The sequence below is a fragment of the Misgurnus anguillicaudatus genome, chromosome 3, assembly GCF_027580225.2.
Source record: "Misgurnus anguillicaudatus chromosome 3, ASM2758022v2, whole genome shotgun sequence".
Classification (NCBI taxonomy): Eukaryota; Metazoa; Chordata; class Actinopteri; order Cypriniformes; family Cobitidae; genus Misgurnus; species Misgurnus anguillicaudatus.
This window is the reverse complement of record NC_073339.2, coordinates 30,705,473-30,724,893: the sequence shown is the minus strand read 5'-3', so window position 1 is coordinate 30,724,893 and position 19,421 is coordinate 30,705,473. Positions and strand designations below refer to the sequence as shown.

At 38.1% G+C, this 19,421-nt stretch overlaps 1 protein-coding gene across 1 annotated transcript in view; it reads left to right on the top strand.

The window, feature by feature from the left end:
• Positions 1-19,421, top strand: part of lrba (LPS-responsive vesicle trafficking, beach and anchor containing) — a 399,709-nt gene that overhangs the window by 216,393 nt on the left and 163,895 nt on the right. The window contains exon 35 of the mRNA XM_073864338.1: positions 9,923-10,031. Within this exon, the coding sequence (XP_073720439.1) occupies positions 9,923-10,031 (109 nt within the window). The remainder of the gene's footprint in view (positions 1-9,922; positions 10,032-19,421) is intronic.

The following is a 19,421-nucleotide window of genomic DNA, read 5'->3' as shown; positions in this document are numbered from 1 at the left end:
CCAGAATCAGTATTATATCAGGTCAGTATTATAAAGTAAATTCTTAATTTTATGCAAAATCCAATTTCCGCAGTGTTATTCTGTCATCTTTTCTCCCTTTTTTCCCAAAATGCAATAAACGCCACTCCCCCTTTTCTACAGAATGCCATAAATCCACTCCTCCACAGATTACAGCGCACCATTCACGCAATGTAAACAAAGAATGGCGGCGCGCTGAGTACACGGAATCCTAGTTTTCCTCATCTACTTTGTACTTCGTGATCACCAAACAAACAAAAACAAAATAATACTTTAATAGCATTGATAAACCTGTGATGGTTTTCTGTGACGGGAAAGAAACGTAAGCCATCAACATTTAATAATTTACGCAGAGGAACTCGGGAGACCGGTGCTTGTTTGGCCGGGCTGACAGCATCAAGTTACTGTCATGATAACAGATTGAGCCCAGGGGATCTTATGAAAAACTTTCCATAATTTTACTCAAAGTCAACGAAAATCGAGCAGGACCAAAACATTTTACAGCTGATCGCTTTGAAAAACGTTAAGCGAGGACGTCAAGTATAACCGATGACTTCTTAATATCACAAAGTAAGTGTTTTGATTAATGACAATAATGTTTATATTTTTAATTAGTGTGTACAACTAGTCAACTAAATGAATATAACATGGCAAAGATGAATGCACATTTATATAGGCGATTGATTCAATAGATTTATAGCATTTTTTATAAAAACTTGTCATGGATTTATTGCATTTTGTGGAAAAAATAATCCGTTTTTATAATAAATCTTTGAAAATCAACTTATGGATTTGAATTTTTTATGTTTTTATAACCTAAAGAATCTATGTGAAAGTTTGTAACAGAAAATAGTGGTTTTCATCTTGTCACTTTCTTGGTATAGAAAACACGTTTTTACCGAAATTTGTCAAAATGGATTTATTGCGTTTTGGAACCAAACTCTTCATATATATATATATATCGGTTATCGCCCCCCAAATATTATGAGTTATCGGTATCGGCCAAAATTGCCATATTGGTGCATCCCTACTTAAAAGGTAACACGATGTAACCTTGCTCTCACTTGAAATGTGTCCCCACATTTAGTCCTTGAATTTGAGGGTATTGGACCTGGAAAGTCCTTGAAAGGTCCTTGAATTTGAAGTTAACTAAGGTGTGGGAACCCTGTGTATCAATATAATGCTAGTTGTAAAAGTACACACTAAAAATCTCTTTGTAATTATTATTTTAGGAGTATCAGTTGCTTGTATGACATATTTTTGTAGGTCAACTCGTAAGTTAGCTGGACACTGGTTCCCTCGCCAAAAAGCCCGTTCATTTTTACCATAGATTTTTGGATAATTGCAAGCATAATAAGCTCTGCTTGCACTTTTTTATGATGCTTGCACATTTTGTCCAACAAGATAATCTTCACAGATCAACACAACATGAATTTTGAAGTCTAAATGCGTTTACTAGAAAAGAAAAGCTGTCCTTAGGCTACAAGCGAACTACACCAGTCTCTTGACATCAATGTCATCACCTCCGAGCTTCGGACAGCTCTTTCAAACTTTATTAAACAAATTTAAAAACATGTTCCCTCATAAGGACATACTCTGTGGATGACTCTTTGCTGGGAATTGTGCCTTTGTTGCATTGTTTTTGAGATCTTCATGTGTGATGACATTTAAAGTCCCAGACAGCGTCTGTAGTCTCATGTAGCAACTTTTAGACTACGTTCAGACTGCAGTCAAAATCAGATTTTTTGCTTATATGTGACCCATGTCTGTCTCTTTGCATGACAGTGTGAACAGCACAAATCACATGGAATCTGATCTTTTCTATTCTGAATTGAGACACTTCCAAATGTGGTTCTAAATCAGATACAGGTCAGATGTTTTGCAATGCGACATCAGTCTGAACAGTCATATCAGAACTCATGCTACTTTCATGTCATTCTAGATTGATATGCATCACAATTGCGGAAATATGCACCAACGTCATCTTTGCAAAACCACTTAAAAACATACAAGACATTAAATGAAGAGTTTGGTTCCAAAACGCAATAAATCCATTTTGATAAATTTAGGTAAAAACGTGTTTTCTATACCAAGAAAGTGACAAGATGAAAACCACTATTTTCTGTTACAAACTTTCACATAGCATCTTTAGGTTATAAAAACATAAAAAATTCAAATCCATAACTTGATTTTCAAAGATTTATTATAAAAACAAATTATTTTTTCCACAAAATGCAATAAATCCATGACGGTTTTTTCCCCAAAATGCTATAAATCTATTAAATCAATGTATAAATGTGCATTCATCTCTGCCATGATATATTCATTTAGTTGAACAGTGATATACACTGATAAAAAATAAACATTATGGCATTAATCAAAACACTTACTTTGTCATATTAAGATCACTGTCATTGCTGCGGTTATACTTGACGCCGTTGCTTAGCATTTTTCACAGCGATCAGCTGTAAAATGTTTCGGTCCTGCTCGATTTTCGTTGACTTTAAGTAACATAATGTAAAGTTATTCATAAGATCTCCTGGGATCAATGTGTTAGCATGAGAAACTTGATGCTGTCGGGAGATAAGCACCAGTCTCCCGAGAGCTTCGCGTAAATTATTAGATGTTGATGACAATCTTTCCCGTCACAGAAAACAACCACAGGTTTATCAATGCCATTAAAGTATTATTTTGTTTTGTTTGTTGATCACGAAGTAAAAAGTAGATGAGGAAAACTAGGACTCCGTGTACTTAGCGCGCCGCCATGTTTGTTTACATTGCGTGAATGGTCCGCTGTAATTTCTGGAATGGATTTATATGGCGTTTATCGCATTTTGGGGAAAAAGGGAGATAAGATGACAGAATAACACAGCGGATATTGGATTTTGCGTAAAATTAATTATTTACTTTTAAATACTGACCCGATATAATACTGATTTTGGCAGTAACTATTTTTTTTTCAAAAATGGCGTTTATCGCGTTTTGGAACCAAACTCTTCAAATATTCTGTTGCACATTCCCTTATACACGAAATCCCCTAACATGCGAATAAGTGTGCTGGACTTTCCTGCTGCGTCGTCCAGATGACCAACCTGCCTGCAACCCGGGAGCAGACTGCCTCGGCTCGAATGCTCTTGTATCGCTCGCTCCCAAGGAAGTGAGAGAAAACTCATCAACTGGCCGGTCTGTGCAGCTCTGTATGAAGTCCACCACACCCGCTTAGTAATCTGCACGTTCATGTCCGTATTACAGTGTGCCCTGTGTGACGTAATATTGTTCTTTTGCACACGCAATGCAGTTCAGGACCCTGACCAGTTCACACAGGTGTCTGATTTTAGCCACGTAACGTGAACACCAAACAAAAAATCGGATCTAAGCAAAGAAGCTGAATTGAGCATTAATGCTTGCAGTCTGGTCGTAGTCTTAGACAACCGTGTTGAGAATTCAGGGTCGAGAATCCAGGCCAAAACAGGCTCAAGTGAAAACATAATTGTAACTGCATTCTTAGAACGGTTTAGCCTGACGGTGGAAAAGCACTAAATGTTGGGTTGTGTAAAGGTACTGGGATGGTAGACTGCTTTGACATTATATAAAGCAGCAACTTTTTAGGAAAAATAAGCAAAAATCAGTGATTGCGCCACGTTGTAAAAAATGTCATATCAATATTTTGTTTTACTTTAACTTAATAAATTAAGTTATGTCATTGTTTTATATTAGTTATGTCAACTCGTCACTAGTCAGAAACGTCAAATTAAAGGTCGACCGATTGATCGGCCGGGCCGATAATTTTGCTGATTTTTGGCATATATAAAAAAATCGGCTTTGGTCGATTGTGTTGCAAAGTAGGCCGATTAAAGGCTCTCTAAGCGAATAATGTGCGACGTCACTTCCTGTTGATGTTTGAACTGTTTTCAAACAAACGGAGCGTAGCTAACGCCTCCCCCTCCCTCTCCCGTCCGTGCTTTCATGAACGATGCCGGACTTTTGTGCTGCGAGTGAATGAAAGGGCTACTAGCACTATGCATTGCAGTTAAAAAAAGTTAATTTTCATAAAATCAAAACTTTTATTTTTTCCTGTACTAAATGCTAAATACATGTCTGACTGTTGAAACGAACCCAAAGAAAACCAAGAAAATCGCGTTCATAACGATTTATGGTGATTTTATTTCTGTTACACCATTGCCTACAATGACGCTGATGCGGGATTCCCCTGTTTCAAGATGGCGGCTCTGTTTAGACGCATTCAGTCCAATGAACTGGCGTAGCCAAGGTGACATCTAGTGTACATATCTATGGTAGAACACGTGACGCCGCCTCTTGCTGCAAGATCTCTCCCTGAGGCTACTCTACAGCCGTGCTTGTTCATAAACAGCTTTAGTAAACGATGGCTGGACCGCGCAAATTAAAAGCAGCCAATACAACAGCGTGATGGGCTTATGTCTCGTGGTGTACAGTCCGTGCGATCACAATGATTGGGCTTTTATATTTAATGTGATTTAATGAATGATGATCTTGATGTTTGCGGGACAGAGAATGAATGAGCAGAGAGTGGCACGCACACACTCTTTCTGTCTCCCAACTTTCTTCCTTTCTGTCTTTTTCTCCCTCGCACATCCGCAAAACAAAACTGACACATTGACGAAAGGTCGGAAGACCAAATCATATCCAGCGAGGAAATGTTTTCCGTGTTGTTACAGTAACACTTTGTTACAGTTGAAACAACAAATCCAACACACTGAACTCATAAGAAGGACTGTCAGCACAATCCATCACTCACAGCACCTCAGAAATGAGAATGTAAATGTGCTTTGAGAGTGTTTAGAACGGTTTGCCCTAAATAACAGTTTAAACAAAAAAATATGTTTATTTCTCAGGTCTACCAAAAAAGGATTTTATTCTACAAAGCAATAAAAGCCATGGTAAAAAACAGAGCAATGAGCAAGAAGTTATGACAGCAGATTGGCAGGTAGTATCTGTGTCTGATTATAAAACTCTTTAGAAAAGAGCAGTTATATTTATTTTTTTAAACACTTTGGCTTAAATAGTGACATTTTTACATTTAAAATATCTGCTAATGATGAGCTATACCGTAGCCCATTTCACAGGTTTTTAATAATGATAACAATAATAGTAGGGGTGTGCGGGGCACAAACTAACGCGGGGTTAATAGTAACGCAGCTACTTTAAACATTTATACAGGGCTGAGCAATCTGTGCTTTTGGTCTTTTTCTCTTACTGTCAGAAGATGATCTGTGATTTTGTGAAAAGTTTTGATGTATTGAACAAAGAGTGTTTTGGAGGCATAAAAGTAAATTTCTTTGTCTTATGTTTTTTTTTCCGATTTCTGAGTTGGGTGTAAGTCACCAAATCCAACCCTATATTGTTTTAGTCACTTTCTTGTTAATTTAAGCATAACACCATTTAAAAACATGTCAGCAACTCCTAGTAACTGATAGCTGGGATAATTTTTACACCACTGAAGGGTTATTTGTTACACAGTGTTAAAACTAAGCCTATAATATACAATGATAATGAAATGAAAACAATGTAAATACTATAAATCAAAATTATAATCATTAATACAATATCAGGGAAATACCTGACAATTGTGATTTCTTTGTCTCAATTTTGCAGCCCTTTCAAAGAAATCTATATGCATTGATGCATAATACAAGGATGGTTAGATAAAGGATCATGGATGAATGAATGTGTGGATACTTATCTATTATAGGCAGATATTCACTTTTAGTATATAGACAAAATTTTATAGATTTTTTTGTGTTTAAACTAAATTTTCTAGAAGGTGTTACAAAAAACTCTCTGTTTGTTACAGTGAACCCCACCTATGATGTAAGTTATACATTTGCACTCCTGTCACTTTCAGTGTAATTGTACGATAACGGTAGGCCCCCAAAAAAACTTTGTGTTCATTTGTAGCAGAGATGTGTGTGTTGATCATGTAAAAAAAATAATGAATCAAAGCCAAAAAGCGTTAAGTTGTGCCCCACTCTCCCCTAGTTTATCAAAGAGATTTGAGCTTATGAGTATTATTTTGTGGAAATCTTATTCGACTTAAACCCAAGTAAGGATGTAAGTATGAAAAGTATCCTGCACTTTTATGTTATAAACAGAGATGGCAAAGTTATGGGTTGTAGCTTTAAATAAATTTTCCTGCCCTGTCTATAATTCAATTAAGATAAATCTGCCTCTAAGTGGCACAAAAATTACATTTTGATTTCTGCAAGTCACCAGTTCTTGCTCAAAATAAGCTGCTATGTGGACCAAACTTTACCACTCAGTTCAAGGTCTAAGTGTTTCTGTACACTGTACAGAACAGTATGAGATGCTAATACCATGGTGCTTCTCTAGTCTGTAATATCATAAATTTAATAAAAATAGATGAAGAAAGTGAAAGGGTGATAAAGATGAAGGGCAGTCTCAAGGAGCGGGCTATGTTATTGATGGCAGTCGGGGTGAGAGGGGTGGCAGAGGGTCACCACAGAGTCCAGGGCACGTCCGCTCCCCCGCTGCCGGCCACTGACACACCAGGCTCGGGTTTCAGCCCTCCACCCTCGGTCTGTTATTCTTCCACTTTGCAGAGGCCCGAGCCTCCTGACCTGCTGAGAGACTCCTCGCGGTCTCTGGGGGAATGTTTTATTAGGCCACGGCTTGTGTTGTTCACAAATCTGCCCGGGGTGTAAATATGCTGTTTCGGGATCAGGTTCCTTACCGTCTGTTCTAACCCATGGCACTTTAGACAGAAAGGCAACACTGATCTACAAACAGGGTTTTTTCACTAAGAACCTCAGGATTTGTACTCTTAAAGGTTTGATGAGTGACGCTGTGCTGATGAACAGTAGCGTTATCTCAGATCAGCCTCTGTAATCATCAGATGCCCCGTGATAAGACGTAGTGTGTGCATGTGTCCGGGTGTGTGTTTATCCAAGCAAAGCTGTTCTTACATATGTAGGAACATGAGCCAGGGTGACGCTTGCTCCCGTGCCCTAACCCTTCCCAACAAGCATCCGTATCTTGTTAGATGCGTATCGTTTACAAATCAATTGCTGGTTGTTTTAGTGGGAGTGGGTTCAGCTGCCGTGCTAAATATAATGTTCTGCTTGTTTTACATGGGTTATTTAAGTTGGGTTAGTATGTTATTGAAACTTTAATGTCCTAACAACTGTGTTATTAGGTTAAGTAAAATTGATTTCACAGATTAACAGTTGAGGGAGATGAAGGGTACTCTCATATTTGCTTGTAGACCAGTTTCTTCCATTGTAAATGAACAGTATAAGACCAGTCATATTAAATGGAATCGATTTACAATGTTAGTTAATCACTGGTCATGATGTGATGCACTTAAAGGTGACATAAAACTGCTAATCTCATGTTAATCTTCAGTACCTATAGAGTAGTTTTGCATCCTTCATTTCTTCGAAAAAGTATTTCGTTTTGTCCGATTTATAAAAGATATATACAGCAGTACGGCTTCTTTCCGAAAACAGCTGAGCTTCTGGATGTGTACCACAGGTGGAGCAGGTTACGAGCATCCATCACACAATACATCGTAACACATTATCACATTATATTATCCCAGGATATCTTTTGATTAACTTTAGGCTTGTGTAGTTTATATTATATGCCAAAAAAACCCCACAAACATTTAATGCAGTTTTACTTAACACCTTTGGTTCTGACCAGATCATGTGAGCGGAGCGTGCAAAATATAGTCAGAGCGCAGAGCGGGTTTTTATCCAAAGGCTGGATCGATCATTCTGTAACGCTCCAGAGAGTGGAATTTCTCACCGCTCAGCTACGCTCACATGCTCCGGTTCTGATTCAAAACCAGGTCTTTAATCGCTGGGACCACTCCATCTTTCAGTTTTAAACGATCTGCAAATCCAGCCTTGAACTGGACCTTGTTTATAAAACATTGGTCACCGAACAAACTCCTACTTCTTGCCGATGCTCCGGGTCTTGTATCACACTGAAGTGGCTTATTTCACGATAACATCCTGCTGACTGTACATTATTCTGCTTATTACATGGCTATTTACCTCATAAGGAAGATAAGGAGAATTAAATATTAATATTAAATATTGATTTAAAATATTTTAACAAATGCAGACCTTTGGTTTCAAGATAAGATTTAAAGGATTAGTCAATTTTCTTAAAAAAAAATCCAGATAATTTACTTACCACCATGTCATCCAAAATATTGATGTCTTTCTTTGTTCAGTCGAGAAGAAATTATGTTTTTTTAGGAAAACGTTCCAGGATTTTTCTCATTTTAATGGACCCCAACACTTAACAGTTTTAATGCAGTTTAAAATTGCAGTTTCAAACGACCCCGGCCCAAACGAGGCAAAAGGGTCTTATCTAGTGAAACAATTGTCAAAAAATATGCACTTTTGAACCACAGATTCTCGTATATGTCCGGTCATGTGACGCGCCAGCACGACCTGGCGTAATTGCGTAATGCCGTTGAAAGGTCACGTGTTACATATATGAAACGCACATTTGCGGACCATTTTTAACTCTTTCGCCGCCAGCGTTTTTTAAAAAAAAGTTGTCAGCCAGCGCCAGCGTTTTTCCTGATTTTCACAAAAGTTTAATGCCTTCCAGAAAATGTTCTTCTTTAAATATATAAACATACAATATACCAAATGAAAGAACAGACCCTCTGCTTTCTTTTGTAATCAGCTTTTGAATATGGGTAGGTTTCTGCAAACCACATTTTGAGCAAAAAGCAGAGATAATTCCATTTTTGTAACAGACTTTTCATAGATATCCTATTCAGAGCGATCTTTAAAACAGACACGGACATGCAGCCGCTTGCCATAGTGTAATACTTCCGGGTTTAAAAAGTTGCGGAAGGCGGTATTGCGGAAAGCAGGAAATACTCGTCATTGGCAGGGAAGCGTTTTCTCTTGATTGACGAGATATCTCGTCAATGGCGGCGAAAGAGTTAAACAATCAACTGACACAAAGACATTAATTAGTATTATTCCACATACAACAACATCGGAACTGTCCTCTTTCTCCACACTTGTAAACACTGGGGCGTAGTTTTGCATACGTCATCCGTGACCTCTTGACGTGATGACATATTGCGTGAGGTCGCGCTGGCACGTCACACGCACGGAAGAAGACGATAAGTTGTGGTTTAAAAGTGCATATTTTTGTCAAAAATGACAATCGTTTCGCTAGATAAGACCCTTGTGCCTCGTTTGAGATCATTTAGAGTTCTTTGAAGCTGCAATTTTGAACTGCATTAAAACTGTTGGTGTCCATTAAAGTCCATTAAAATGAGAAAAATCCTGGAATGTTTTCCCTTTAAAAAAACATAATTTCTTCTCTACTGAACAAAGAAAGACAACAACATTTTGGATGACATGGTTGTGAGTAAATTATCTGGATTATCTGGATTTGGATTTGAATCCTTTAATGTCATGAACACTGTTTGGTTTAATCATTTGTAAATATAATTGCATATATATTATTAAAAGACATATTTATATTGATTTTTTGTGTAATAGTAAACTGTACCTGTCAAAATTATTTGCATTTGACGGATGCTGTGTGTTATTAGTTTTGAGCAGTAATTATCTGAAAAGTACGAAACTTGAAATGTTGTGGCTGGCCAATCAGAAGCAAGCATTTTAGAGTGCCGTGTAATAAAACAGAATAAAATGAACAATCTTTTTATGAAATAAAATAATAAATATGTTCTCATGTAAACTCATGTTTTCATTATTCATATAAATCAGGTATGAACTAATTTTCTAATGAATATTATGAACAGGTATAAACATGTTTTCATGAATCAGACATGAACTGATGTTTTCATCTGAATATGAATTTGGAATGACCTCCTAATGTTCATTGTGTTTTTGTTGTGCAGGCTGCTGAGCCACACCATGAAGGACCATCTGGTGCGTGTCGCTAATGAGGCCGAGTTTATTCTGAGCCGCCAGAGAGCAGAGGACATTCACAAACATGCTGAGTTTGAGGTGAGCACACATATTATTAGTGTTACTTTACATCCCCCACATGAGGTTAGTTTTCAAGGTTTGCTAATAATGTTTTTTCTACAGAACCTTTGTTTTGTTAAATAACCCCTATATTTACTTATTCATTTATTTTAAAGTCATCAACCATTGTTTGCCACCTGCTATTCTGAAGCGTAAAGTCGTAAATGGATTGCATCCGCATAAAAAAAAGTGGTTTTGTTTTCTGTGTCTGGATAATGTAGTCACTCTTAAAGGCCCCATTAAAGGTGCAGTGTGTAAATTTTATCGGCATCTAGTGGTGAGGTTGTGAATTGCAACCAACGGCTCATTCCACTGCTCACCTATTGCTTTTGAAACACATGCTACGGTAGCCGCCACCAGACAAACATGTCATCGATGGAGACAACTCAGTAAAATAATTTGTCTGTTAAGGGCTTTTGTAGAAACATGGCTGCACAAAATGGCGGCTTCCATGTAAGGGGACTCTCGGTGTATGTAGATAAAACGTCTCATTCTAAGGCAATAAACACATTATGGTTCATTATAAAAATGTCTTTATACACCCCTGATAATATAGTTTTGTATATTATTTTGCATTTCTGTCAAGAGATTTTTCTAAAAATTACACACTGCACCTTTAAAAGAAAAACAGCAAGGTTAGAATGAGATCTGAAATCAAAATAATAATTTTGTGGCTTAATTCATGCATGTTTGTTAGCTTTGAGGTTGTATATATGCTAAATATGCATAAATATTTAACCTAAAACTATTATTAAATGATCATTTTGATACACCCTGCCCAACTACTTCACCACAGGAGAGAAAACCGCACTCACCGGACTCAAAGTTTTGTCTGTCAGAGGCTGCCAACCCGAGGGAGAACAAATGTTTTCTTTTTAAACACAACTTATACGAAAGAAGGTCTCTAACTTTGGCTACAGAGATTACGTTTGGCATGTTTCTTACCAAAACATAGCAGTGCATTTGATTTATTCCTTATAGCACAGCCATGGGGCATTCTTTCACTACTCTACACACACACACACATCTTTTTTTAACGCTTGAGTCTCGTTTCTCATTCTTTCTATCGTTCTGCATTTCTTTCTACCTGTGTCTTTTTTTCCCATGATTCCCCTCTGACTAATGTACAGTCTGTTTTGCTCCCTTTGCGGATTTTCAGCAGTGACAGGAATACGGCATCTTTTCATTTCTGTCTCCCGCTTTTTTTTCCCATTCCTCCCTCTAGTTCTGTCTGGCACTGGGGCAGGATGTGACATCGTAAAGGGGGTGTGGGCTCTGCGCAACATCTCCCACTCTTCCGTTGTAAAATGTTATGCTTTCAGAAAGGTTCAAGGCAGGGTCTCTGATCTGAGACGATGGGAAGTAAAACATGTGAAGGACGGTATTAAAAGTAAACATGTAAAATTAGAGAAGGCGATTGTGTATCATGTCTGCTTTATTAGGGTCATGTTTTGGATGGATGCTTACATTGGCAGCTTTCCTCAAATACTTCACTCAGCATCACGCTGTTCTCTGAAAACAAAAGGGTTTTGACTCCCTTACTTGTCTTTGTTCTACTGTATGATTGGATCTCGGTATTCACTTGTCAAAAAATGAGAATCGTCACTTTCCTTGAATACAGTAGACTTGACTTGACATGACTTTTTTAAAATCATTATACGGGTGATTCTCACGAAATCCAGATTTAGAAGGTGTCCAGAATCAGTATTTTTGAAAAGCCCTTGAAGCCATTTTTTTTGCACATATAAGATTAAGGTCTGGAGTTACTATAACAGTTATTTTTAAAGGATTTAAAATCTTAAATTATCAATTTTTTTAAAATTTTAACAAAAATTATCATTACTGCAACATGATATTACATTAAATATATCTATTTACAAACTCATGTTTCAGTAATGAGAACTAAAAAGTTGTCTAGGTACTATGACAAACAAAATAATTTTTTCATTATAAATATTTCCATGTCAAATAACCCAAATCCAGTCATGGACACGTTGCGGTAATGAAAATGTTCCCCTTAAATGTGAGAAAAAATGGTTTATATGATGTCATTTGAAATCATGTGCAAAGTAGTAGATGAAGAGATACTCTTACTTTGCATTTACTTTTTTATCAAAATGTTTCATGACACCTCTAATTTCGCGAGAATCACCCATACGTGTAATGTATTTTGTTAAAGGTGCAGTGTGTAATTTTTAGAAGGATCTCTTGACAGAAATACAAAATTATATACAAAACTATATTATCAGGGGTGTAAAAAGACCATTCGTAATGAACCGTTATGTGTTTATTACTTTAGAATGAGACGTTTTTATCTACTTACACCGAGGGTCCCCTTACATGGAAGTTTCCATTTTGGGCGGCCATGTTTCTACAGAAGCCCTTACCCCGGATTTCCACCGACTGCGGAGCGGCTGCAGATCGTCTCCACTGCGTTACGGCTCCGCACTCTGCCGTCCGCCAAAACCCACCAGTCCCATATTTGTTGCAGAGCGGCTGCGTGCTGAAGTGACGAGGACCCATGAGGTCTCGCAAATTCACGTGATGATCGCGCAATATCTAGTTCTGCCTCCGCACATTATGACGTTAAATTATGACGTTTTGCTGGACCAGCCCAGATCTTAACACGAGATCTCGCGAATTCAGGTATGATCACGCGATATAGTCATGGCTCCACCCTGCGGAGCTGTCCGGCATCCGTCAAAAATAGAAGCTCTGCGTATTTGTTCCGTAGGGCTGCGGATTGCCGGAGCTGTGACGGATTCGGAACGCAGTCAGTGGAAATACACACATTGACTTGAATGGGAACCGATTGACTCCGCCGCCGTTCCGCAGCGGATCCGCAGCCGTTCCGCAGTCGGTGGAAATCTGGGGTTAACGGACAAACTTTTTTACTAAGTTGTCTCTGATGATGACATGTTTGTTCGGTTGCGGCTACTGTAGCTTCTCTATGTGTTTCAAAAGCGAGGGGTGAGCAGTGGACTGAGCAATTGGTTGCAATTTGTAACCTTACCACTAGATGCCACTAAAATTTACACACTGCACCTTTAAGAGCGCTATTAGATAAAATATTAAAGTTATCAGTCAGGCTCAACTATTTAAACCTGATACCATTGTTATTCAAATGAAAATCATGTCTTAGGAATTTTTTTACTTTAATGGAGAAATTTAAGTTCAAAACGTGGTACCGGAGAAGCTGAATTTACAACCCTGTCTTTCTCTTTTGTTTTGTATTTTGATAAAAGAAAATCGATGGAAAATGTTCACGTTGTGTTTTAGAGAGTTTGCATATTCTGAAAGTTACACACACAGTTTCACTGACCAAGTTTCTGAGACTGTTACTACTTTACTTTATTCATGTAATAGAAAAGAATCAAAATGATTTGTTTGCCACAGAAACAGTAACTGATAATATTTACTTAAGCAGATATTTTTGCATATTAAATTTAAGATATAGTAGTAAAGATATTAGGGTGGATAACTTCAAACCGTGTTCGCTTAATGCCTCTATCAGGGTTTGTAATGCTGTACCTGCTGGCCTACAGACAACAGATCTGATGACAAGATCATTACCGCAATAACACAAAACAGTTAGAGGGGCCTGCAGGCACACACTTCGAAACATATAAGAGCTGGCAGTGTTGCTTGAATATACGCTGCCTAATCAAGCTGCCGTACCCCACAGTGACATTTAGAGGGGACCTCGGAGCACCCTTCCTCATCATTCCCCCTGTCCCAAATTCCCAGGATTGGTCAAATTCTTCCAGACGGCCATACTCCGGGGACATGCTTAGCTTTCCCTTTTCACTGTAATTGGCCCCTCCGGTCTGATTCTTTCTGCTTTTCCAGCCTCACTCACAGTGTGGCGTTGAACATATTCTTACAAATACTGCTAGATATTTAGTCGAATGTGGAAAGAAAATACACAAATGACATATCTCGGGAACATTAGTTGGATAAATTGTTAAAAATAACATTAAGATGTTTTTTTCTTATATCATTCTTCACCATACATATTTTAAAAATGAGGTGAAAATGTGCTCCAAAAAACCGCACGAATTAAAGGGTAGGTCCCTGTAGTCACCCGTCACAGTTTACTGTATTATTTAACACTGCACTTGAAATCCATAATGCCGTTCTGCGTGGAGACTGGAGGGTAATTCACTCAGACCGTTTCACATGACTAGACCAGCACTGTCAGGTGCAATTATGCCTTGTTTTATCAAGTCAAATGCAATACATGACCAAAGCAATCCTGTGTGACCTAAGTTCAACTCTAACGTGAGAAACTGTTGTTAGACAGACGGATGGCAGCTTAAATAGTCTTTAGCTGGAGGGGAGGATTGGTTTCATATACAGTAATTTGTTGAGGGAAATATATAGGGAACGGTTAGATGGTCAAAATTATATCTGATAGTTTTGGATAACAGTGCTTTGGTTTTCCAAAGGATGACAGTGTTTAAGTGTTTCATGATTTTCACAAAAGTTTAATGTCTTCCAGAAAATGTTCTTCTTTAAATATATAAACAAACAATATATCAAATGAAAGAACAGACCCTCTGCTTTAAAAAAAAAGTTTCATCCTACCTTCAGTAGTTCTCTTTTATCACCTCTCAAAAATGGGTAGGTTTCTTCAAAAACACCAATTTTTGAGCAAAAAGCTGAGATTATTCCATTTTTGTGAAGGACTTTTGATAGAGATCAGATGTAGAGCGATCTTTACGACTACATCCTCGTTGTATAATAGTGGTATTGCGGAAAGCCGGAAATTCTCGTCATTGGCAGGGAAGCGTTTTCTCTTAATTGACAAGTTATCTCGTCAATGGTGGCAAAAGAGTTAAGGACAGTATTGAATGAATTTTAATGTATTCTGGGCTCTTATTGGCTGCTTTTTCTTAATTATCTGGTCCCAGTCATGCATTTTATATGACAAAATATAATACAATTTTGTTTGTGCTAGAAGTGCTACGTTGTGTAATAAGATTTAATAGTGAGTGCGTTTACATCACAGTTTACCGCGATTATGCTTAAAAAACTGATAACGTGTGGGGTCATGTAAACGCTTAAACGTTTTTTCTTTTATAGGGAAATCCATAAACGGCGTAAGCAAAAACTGATCAACACAGGTCGTTTTTTGGTCATTACCCAGATTTCGCATTGCATGTTACCACCTTAACCGGCTTTTTTCGCAGTTTGGTTCATGTGCGCATGTCTCCGCATGTGAAGTAAGTGCAAAGTTAGGCATAAAAGTCTGCGCTCGACTAAAGCAGTTGGCAGAGAAACTGTAAAAATAAAAGCTCATGTTACATTTACAGGTTTTCTAAAAAACTCGAACACATTGTTTTGCATGGCGCCTGACCGGTCTGACTCAGGACACTGCTCAAATCCCACTCACATAGTTTAACATTAAATAACATCATATTTGTCCCAAATTGTTAGCGATTAACATTGGCTGCTAACATATATTTTGCATTTTAAGGTAGACACTATATGTCTAAGCTTGCACTATTTAATGTGCACTTCCGGTGTATGATACCTCCGAGTTGTCTTAGACGCAAGGCAACCCTGCACTTCTCTCACAGTCACTTAAAGGAATAGTCTACTCATTTTCAATATTAAAATATGTTATTAATATAACTAAGAATTGTTGATACATCCCTCTATCATCTGTGTGCGTGCACGTAAGCGCTGGAGCACGCTGCGACGCTTTGATAGCATTTAGCTTAGCCCCATTCATTCAATGGTACCATTTAGAGATAAAGTTAGAAGTGACCAAACACATCAACGTTTTTCCTATTTAAGACGAGTAGTTATACGAGCAAGTTTGGTGGTACAAAATAAAACGTAGCGCTTTTCTAAGCGGATTTAAAAGAGGAACTATATTTTATGGCGTAATAGCACTTTTGGGAGTACTTCGACTCGCCTGAAAAGTCCGCTCCCCTTCTCACTCTCATAATGGGAGAGGGAGGGTGTTACTGCGCCGAGTCGAAGTACTCCCATAAGTGCTATTACGCCATACAATATAGTTCCTCTTTTAAATCCGCTTAGAAAAGCGCTACGTTTTATTTTGTACCACCAAACTTGCTCGTATAACTACTCGTCTTAAATAGGAAAAACGTTGATGTGTTTGGTCACTTCTAACATTATCTCTAAATGGTACCAATGAATGAATGGGGCTAAGCTAAATGCTATCGAAGCGTCGCAGCGCGCTCCAGCGCTTACGTGCACGCACACAGATGATAGAGGGATGTATCAACAATTCTTAGTTAAGGTAATAACACATTTTAATATTGAAAATGAGTAGACTATTCCTTTAACATTATAAGAAATACAGCCTTTATCTCTGGCAAAACTATTCAGATGTAATGATGGCAAATCATTGTGTCCTGAATTTTCCCTAACTGAAATGCTAACAGGAACGACTTAAACGCTGCCTTCATTGTACTTTAATAGTTGTACTAATTTCTATTAATTTAATCAAAATTTTTGTCATATTTTGGTTCCACACTAGATTGCTTGTCATCCCCATTCCGTTCACAGCACAGATTTCTCAAGAATCCGTCTCGGTATTGAATCCCTCACTTAGATATAGTTGCTCCTCTGTGACCCTTGAAAAGCAGTGAGCCTCCGATAAGTGCACCACTGATATTGCCGTATTGATTTTCCTACATTCCGGCTCTAGCCATCTTCTCTAAGCCACCGGTTTCATTTTGCACGGCCACAATAAAAATAACAGGCCGGTGAAAGATGCCCCCGGGGATCACACGATTCCCCCATCCTGAAGAGTAGTTTACTCTGGATTTGGATGTTTAAGGGAACAACATGAAATATGAGACACATGAGAGCTGGAATAGATGTAAAAGTTTGCTTTTCGTTTCATAATGTTTTCTTATTAATCATTCACCGTGTCAAATACTATAGACTGCATATTCACCTTTAGTTGTTTGTGATGTCAGTTGGTCGACCTGTTGTTCAGTAACAGGATGCTTGTGTATGAAGCTCATATAGTGTATTGTTAAGCTGAGGGATGGGTTTTAGGAGAAAGGTGGCAGCATTGAAGACGACCTTTGTTTACGTGTGTTCTCCGGTTGGTGACTTATTTAGGAAATAAAAATAAATTTATGTTTGATCCCTGTCAGGGTTCAAATCCGCCACAAAAGATGTCGGTAGATACCAGTGATTTAGACACATTTTTATTACTTCGATGGATAACATATGCCTTTATACACTCCCCCACTCCTCCCTTTCCTCTCTCAGAGAAACGAACACACAGACATCCATCCGCTCTGGGATTGAGTTATCTTTACCCCTTGAGAGTGAGATTACAGCGACATCGGGGTCCTGACGGACACAAAGATAACCGCTGGAAATCCAATTATCTTTTAGTGTTCTTTTTCTAATAGGATCCCTAATACGGAAAACTGATTTTTCCGGTAACAACAGTACGATAGAGGCCGATACCTGTGTGGGAGAAAATAAAGAACGGAGATTTAGAGAGAGTGACTTCTTTCTTTAATGAGAGTCTTTTCTTTATTAGAAATGAACTGTGGGGGACGCCAGGCCACGGGGCCAGATCTTTAGCATGTGATAGAACGAGGTCATTGTTCTTTTTTCTTAGCGTTTGCTTGATCCCGATGTGATGGAGTGTAATTGAGTTGACTCCCGACTGAAGAGCATGTTCGTGAACAGAGGTGATGGGCCACTTCATTAGCGTTTAGTGTCTCTGTTCCTGTAAGGGAAACCGGGAGTTAATGACATCAACTCTGAAATGAGACTCGTGACCTTGTATTATTCCAGCATGCGAACGTTTAGTAATCCTCCAACAGTCTCTGACAGTTTTCTGTACTAGCCAAACAAAAGGAAATCTAAATGATGTGTGATTAAGGCTTTATTAAGGTTACACTCATGGCCTTTGAAAAGTCAGCAGTAATCCTTTAAGCTTCATAGTAAATGCCACCTTAACCACAGAGAAATGGCTTTCGGGACTACACTTGGACATGTTCTCTCTTTTTCTCTCTCTCTCTCTCTCTCTTGCTCACTCCCTCGCTCTCGCTTTTCTTTCTTTAATTGATTCCCCAGTGATGCCAGTATAGCAGGTCATTATATCTCGTCCCTGAGCCTCTAGTGAATAGAGAGCCCTTCAGCTGCTGTAGTTCAGCTCCATACACTCTTAAAAATAAAGGTGCTACAATAGGTTCTTCACAGCAGTGCCATAGAAGAACCATCCAGCTTTAAAGGAAAACACCAGTTTTTCAATATTTTACAATGTTCTTACCTCAACTTAGATTAAATAATACATCCCTATCTTTTTTCAATTCGTGCACTTAATCTTTGTACAGCGCGTCGTGAATGTATTAGCATTTAGCCTAGCTCCATTCATTCCTTAGGATCCAAACAGTGACAAATTTAGAAGCCACCAAACGCTTTGATTATTTTCGAACTCGGGCGCAGTAATATTGACGAAATTTTGAGCGAGAGGGGGAGTAGTCAGGAGTGATGATGTTACTGCATGCCAAGGTTGAAATGCTGCAAATTGAGTGCTTTTCCGCCATACAATATAGTTCTCATTTTTTTTCCACTTAAAAAATTGCCACGTTTTATTTTGTGCTACCATACACTTACTCGTGTAACTACTCATATATATAACTCTATAACAGTCTTTAAATAGGGAAAACATGGAAGTGTTTGGTGGCTTCTAAATTCATCCCTGTTTGGATCCTAAGGAATGAATGGGGCTAGGATTAATGCTATAGTCAAAAAGATTAAGTGCATGCATCGAAAAAAGATAGGTATGTATTAATTTGTCTAGGTAAGAACACAGTAAAATATTTTTTGAGTGCTTTCTCACTAGTGCTGCACAATTAATCGCATCGCAATCGCAATGTAAGCCTGTGCAATTATATGACAGCAAAATGCTGCAATTATATTAAATAAATCCATGTGTGGACTTGTTAACACCAACTTTCTGATAACAGTTTGATGATTTTCCTTGCTGTTTAAAAAAAGAAAGAAAAACGAACAAAAAAGGCAGTGCATGTGTTACATGCACGTGTGTGGTGTGCGTCGTCACTTGTGTGTGCGCAGCGCGGAAATACCAGAGCGAAGATGGATGCAGAGGAGGTTGACAGTGGTCTGGTAGCTAAAAAAAACTCTATGTCTGTTGTATGGCAGTATTTTGGATTTAGGATTACTGACACTGAGCAGTTGCTACATCACGTGGCAATACGAAAACATTTCTAGTTTTACAAATACACATTTTAGCATTATCACTAAACTGTGTGTGGTTTTTCCTTAAAACCCATCAAGTTGACTCATGATACCATTTATTATAATCGCAATCGCACATCGCAATATTAGCACGAATAACCG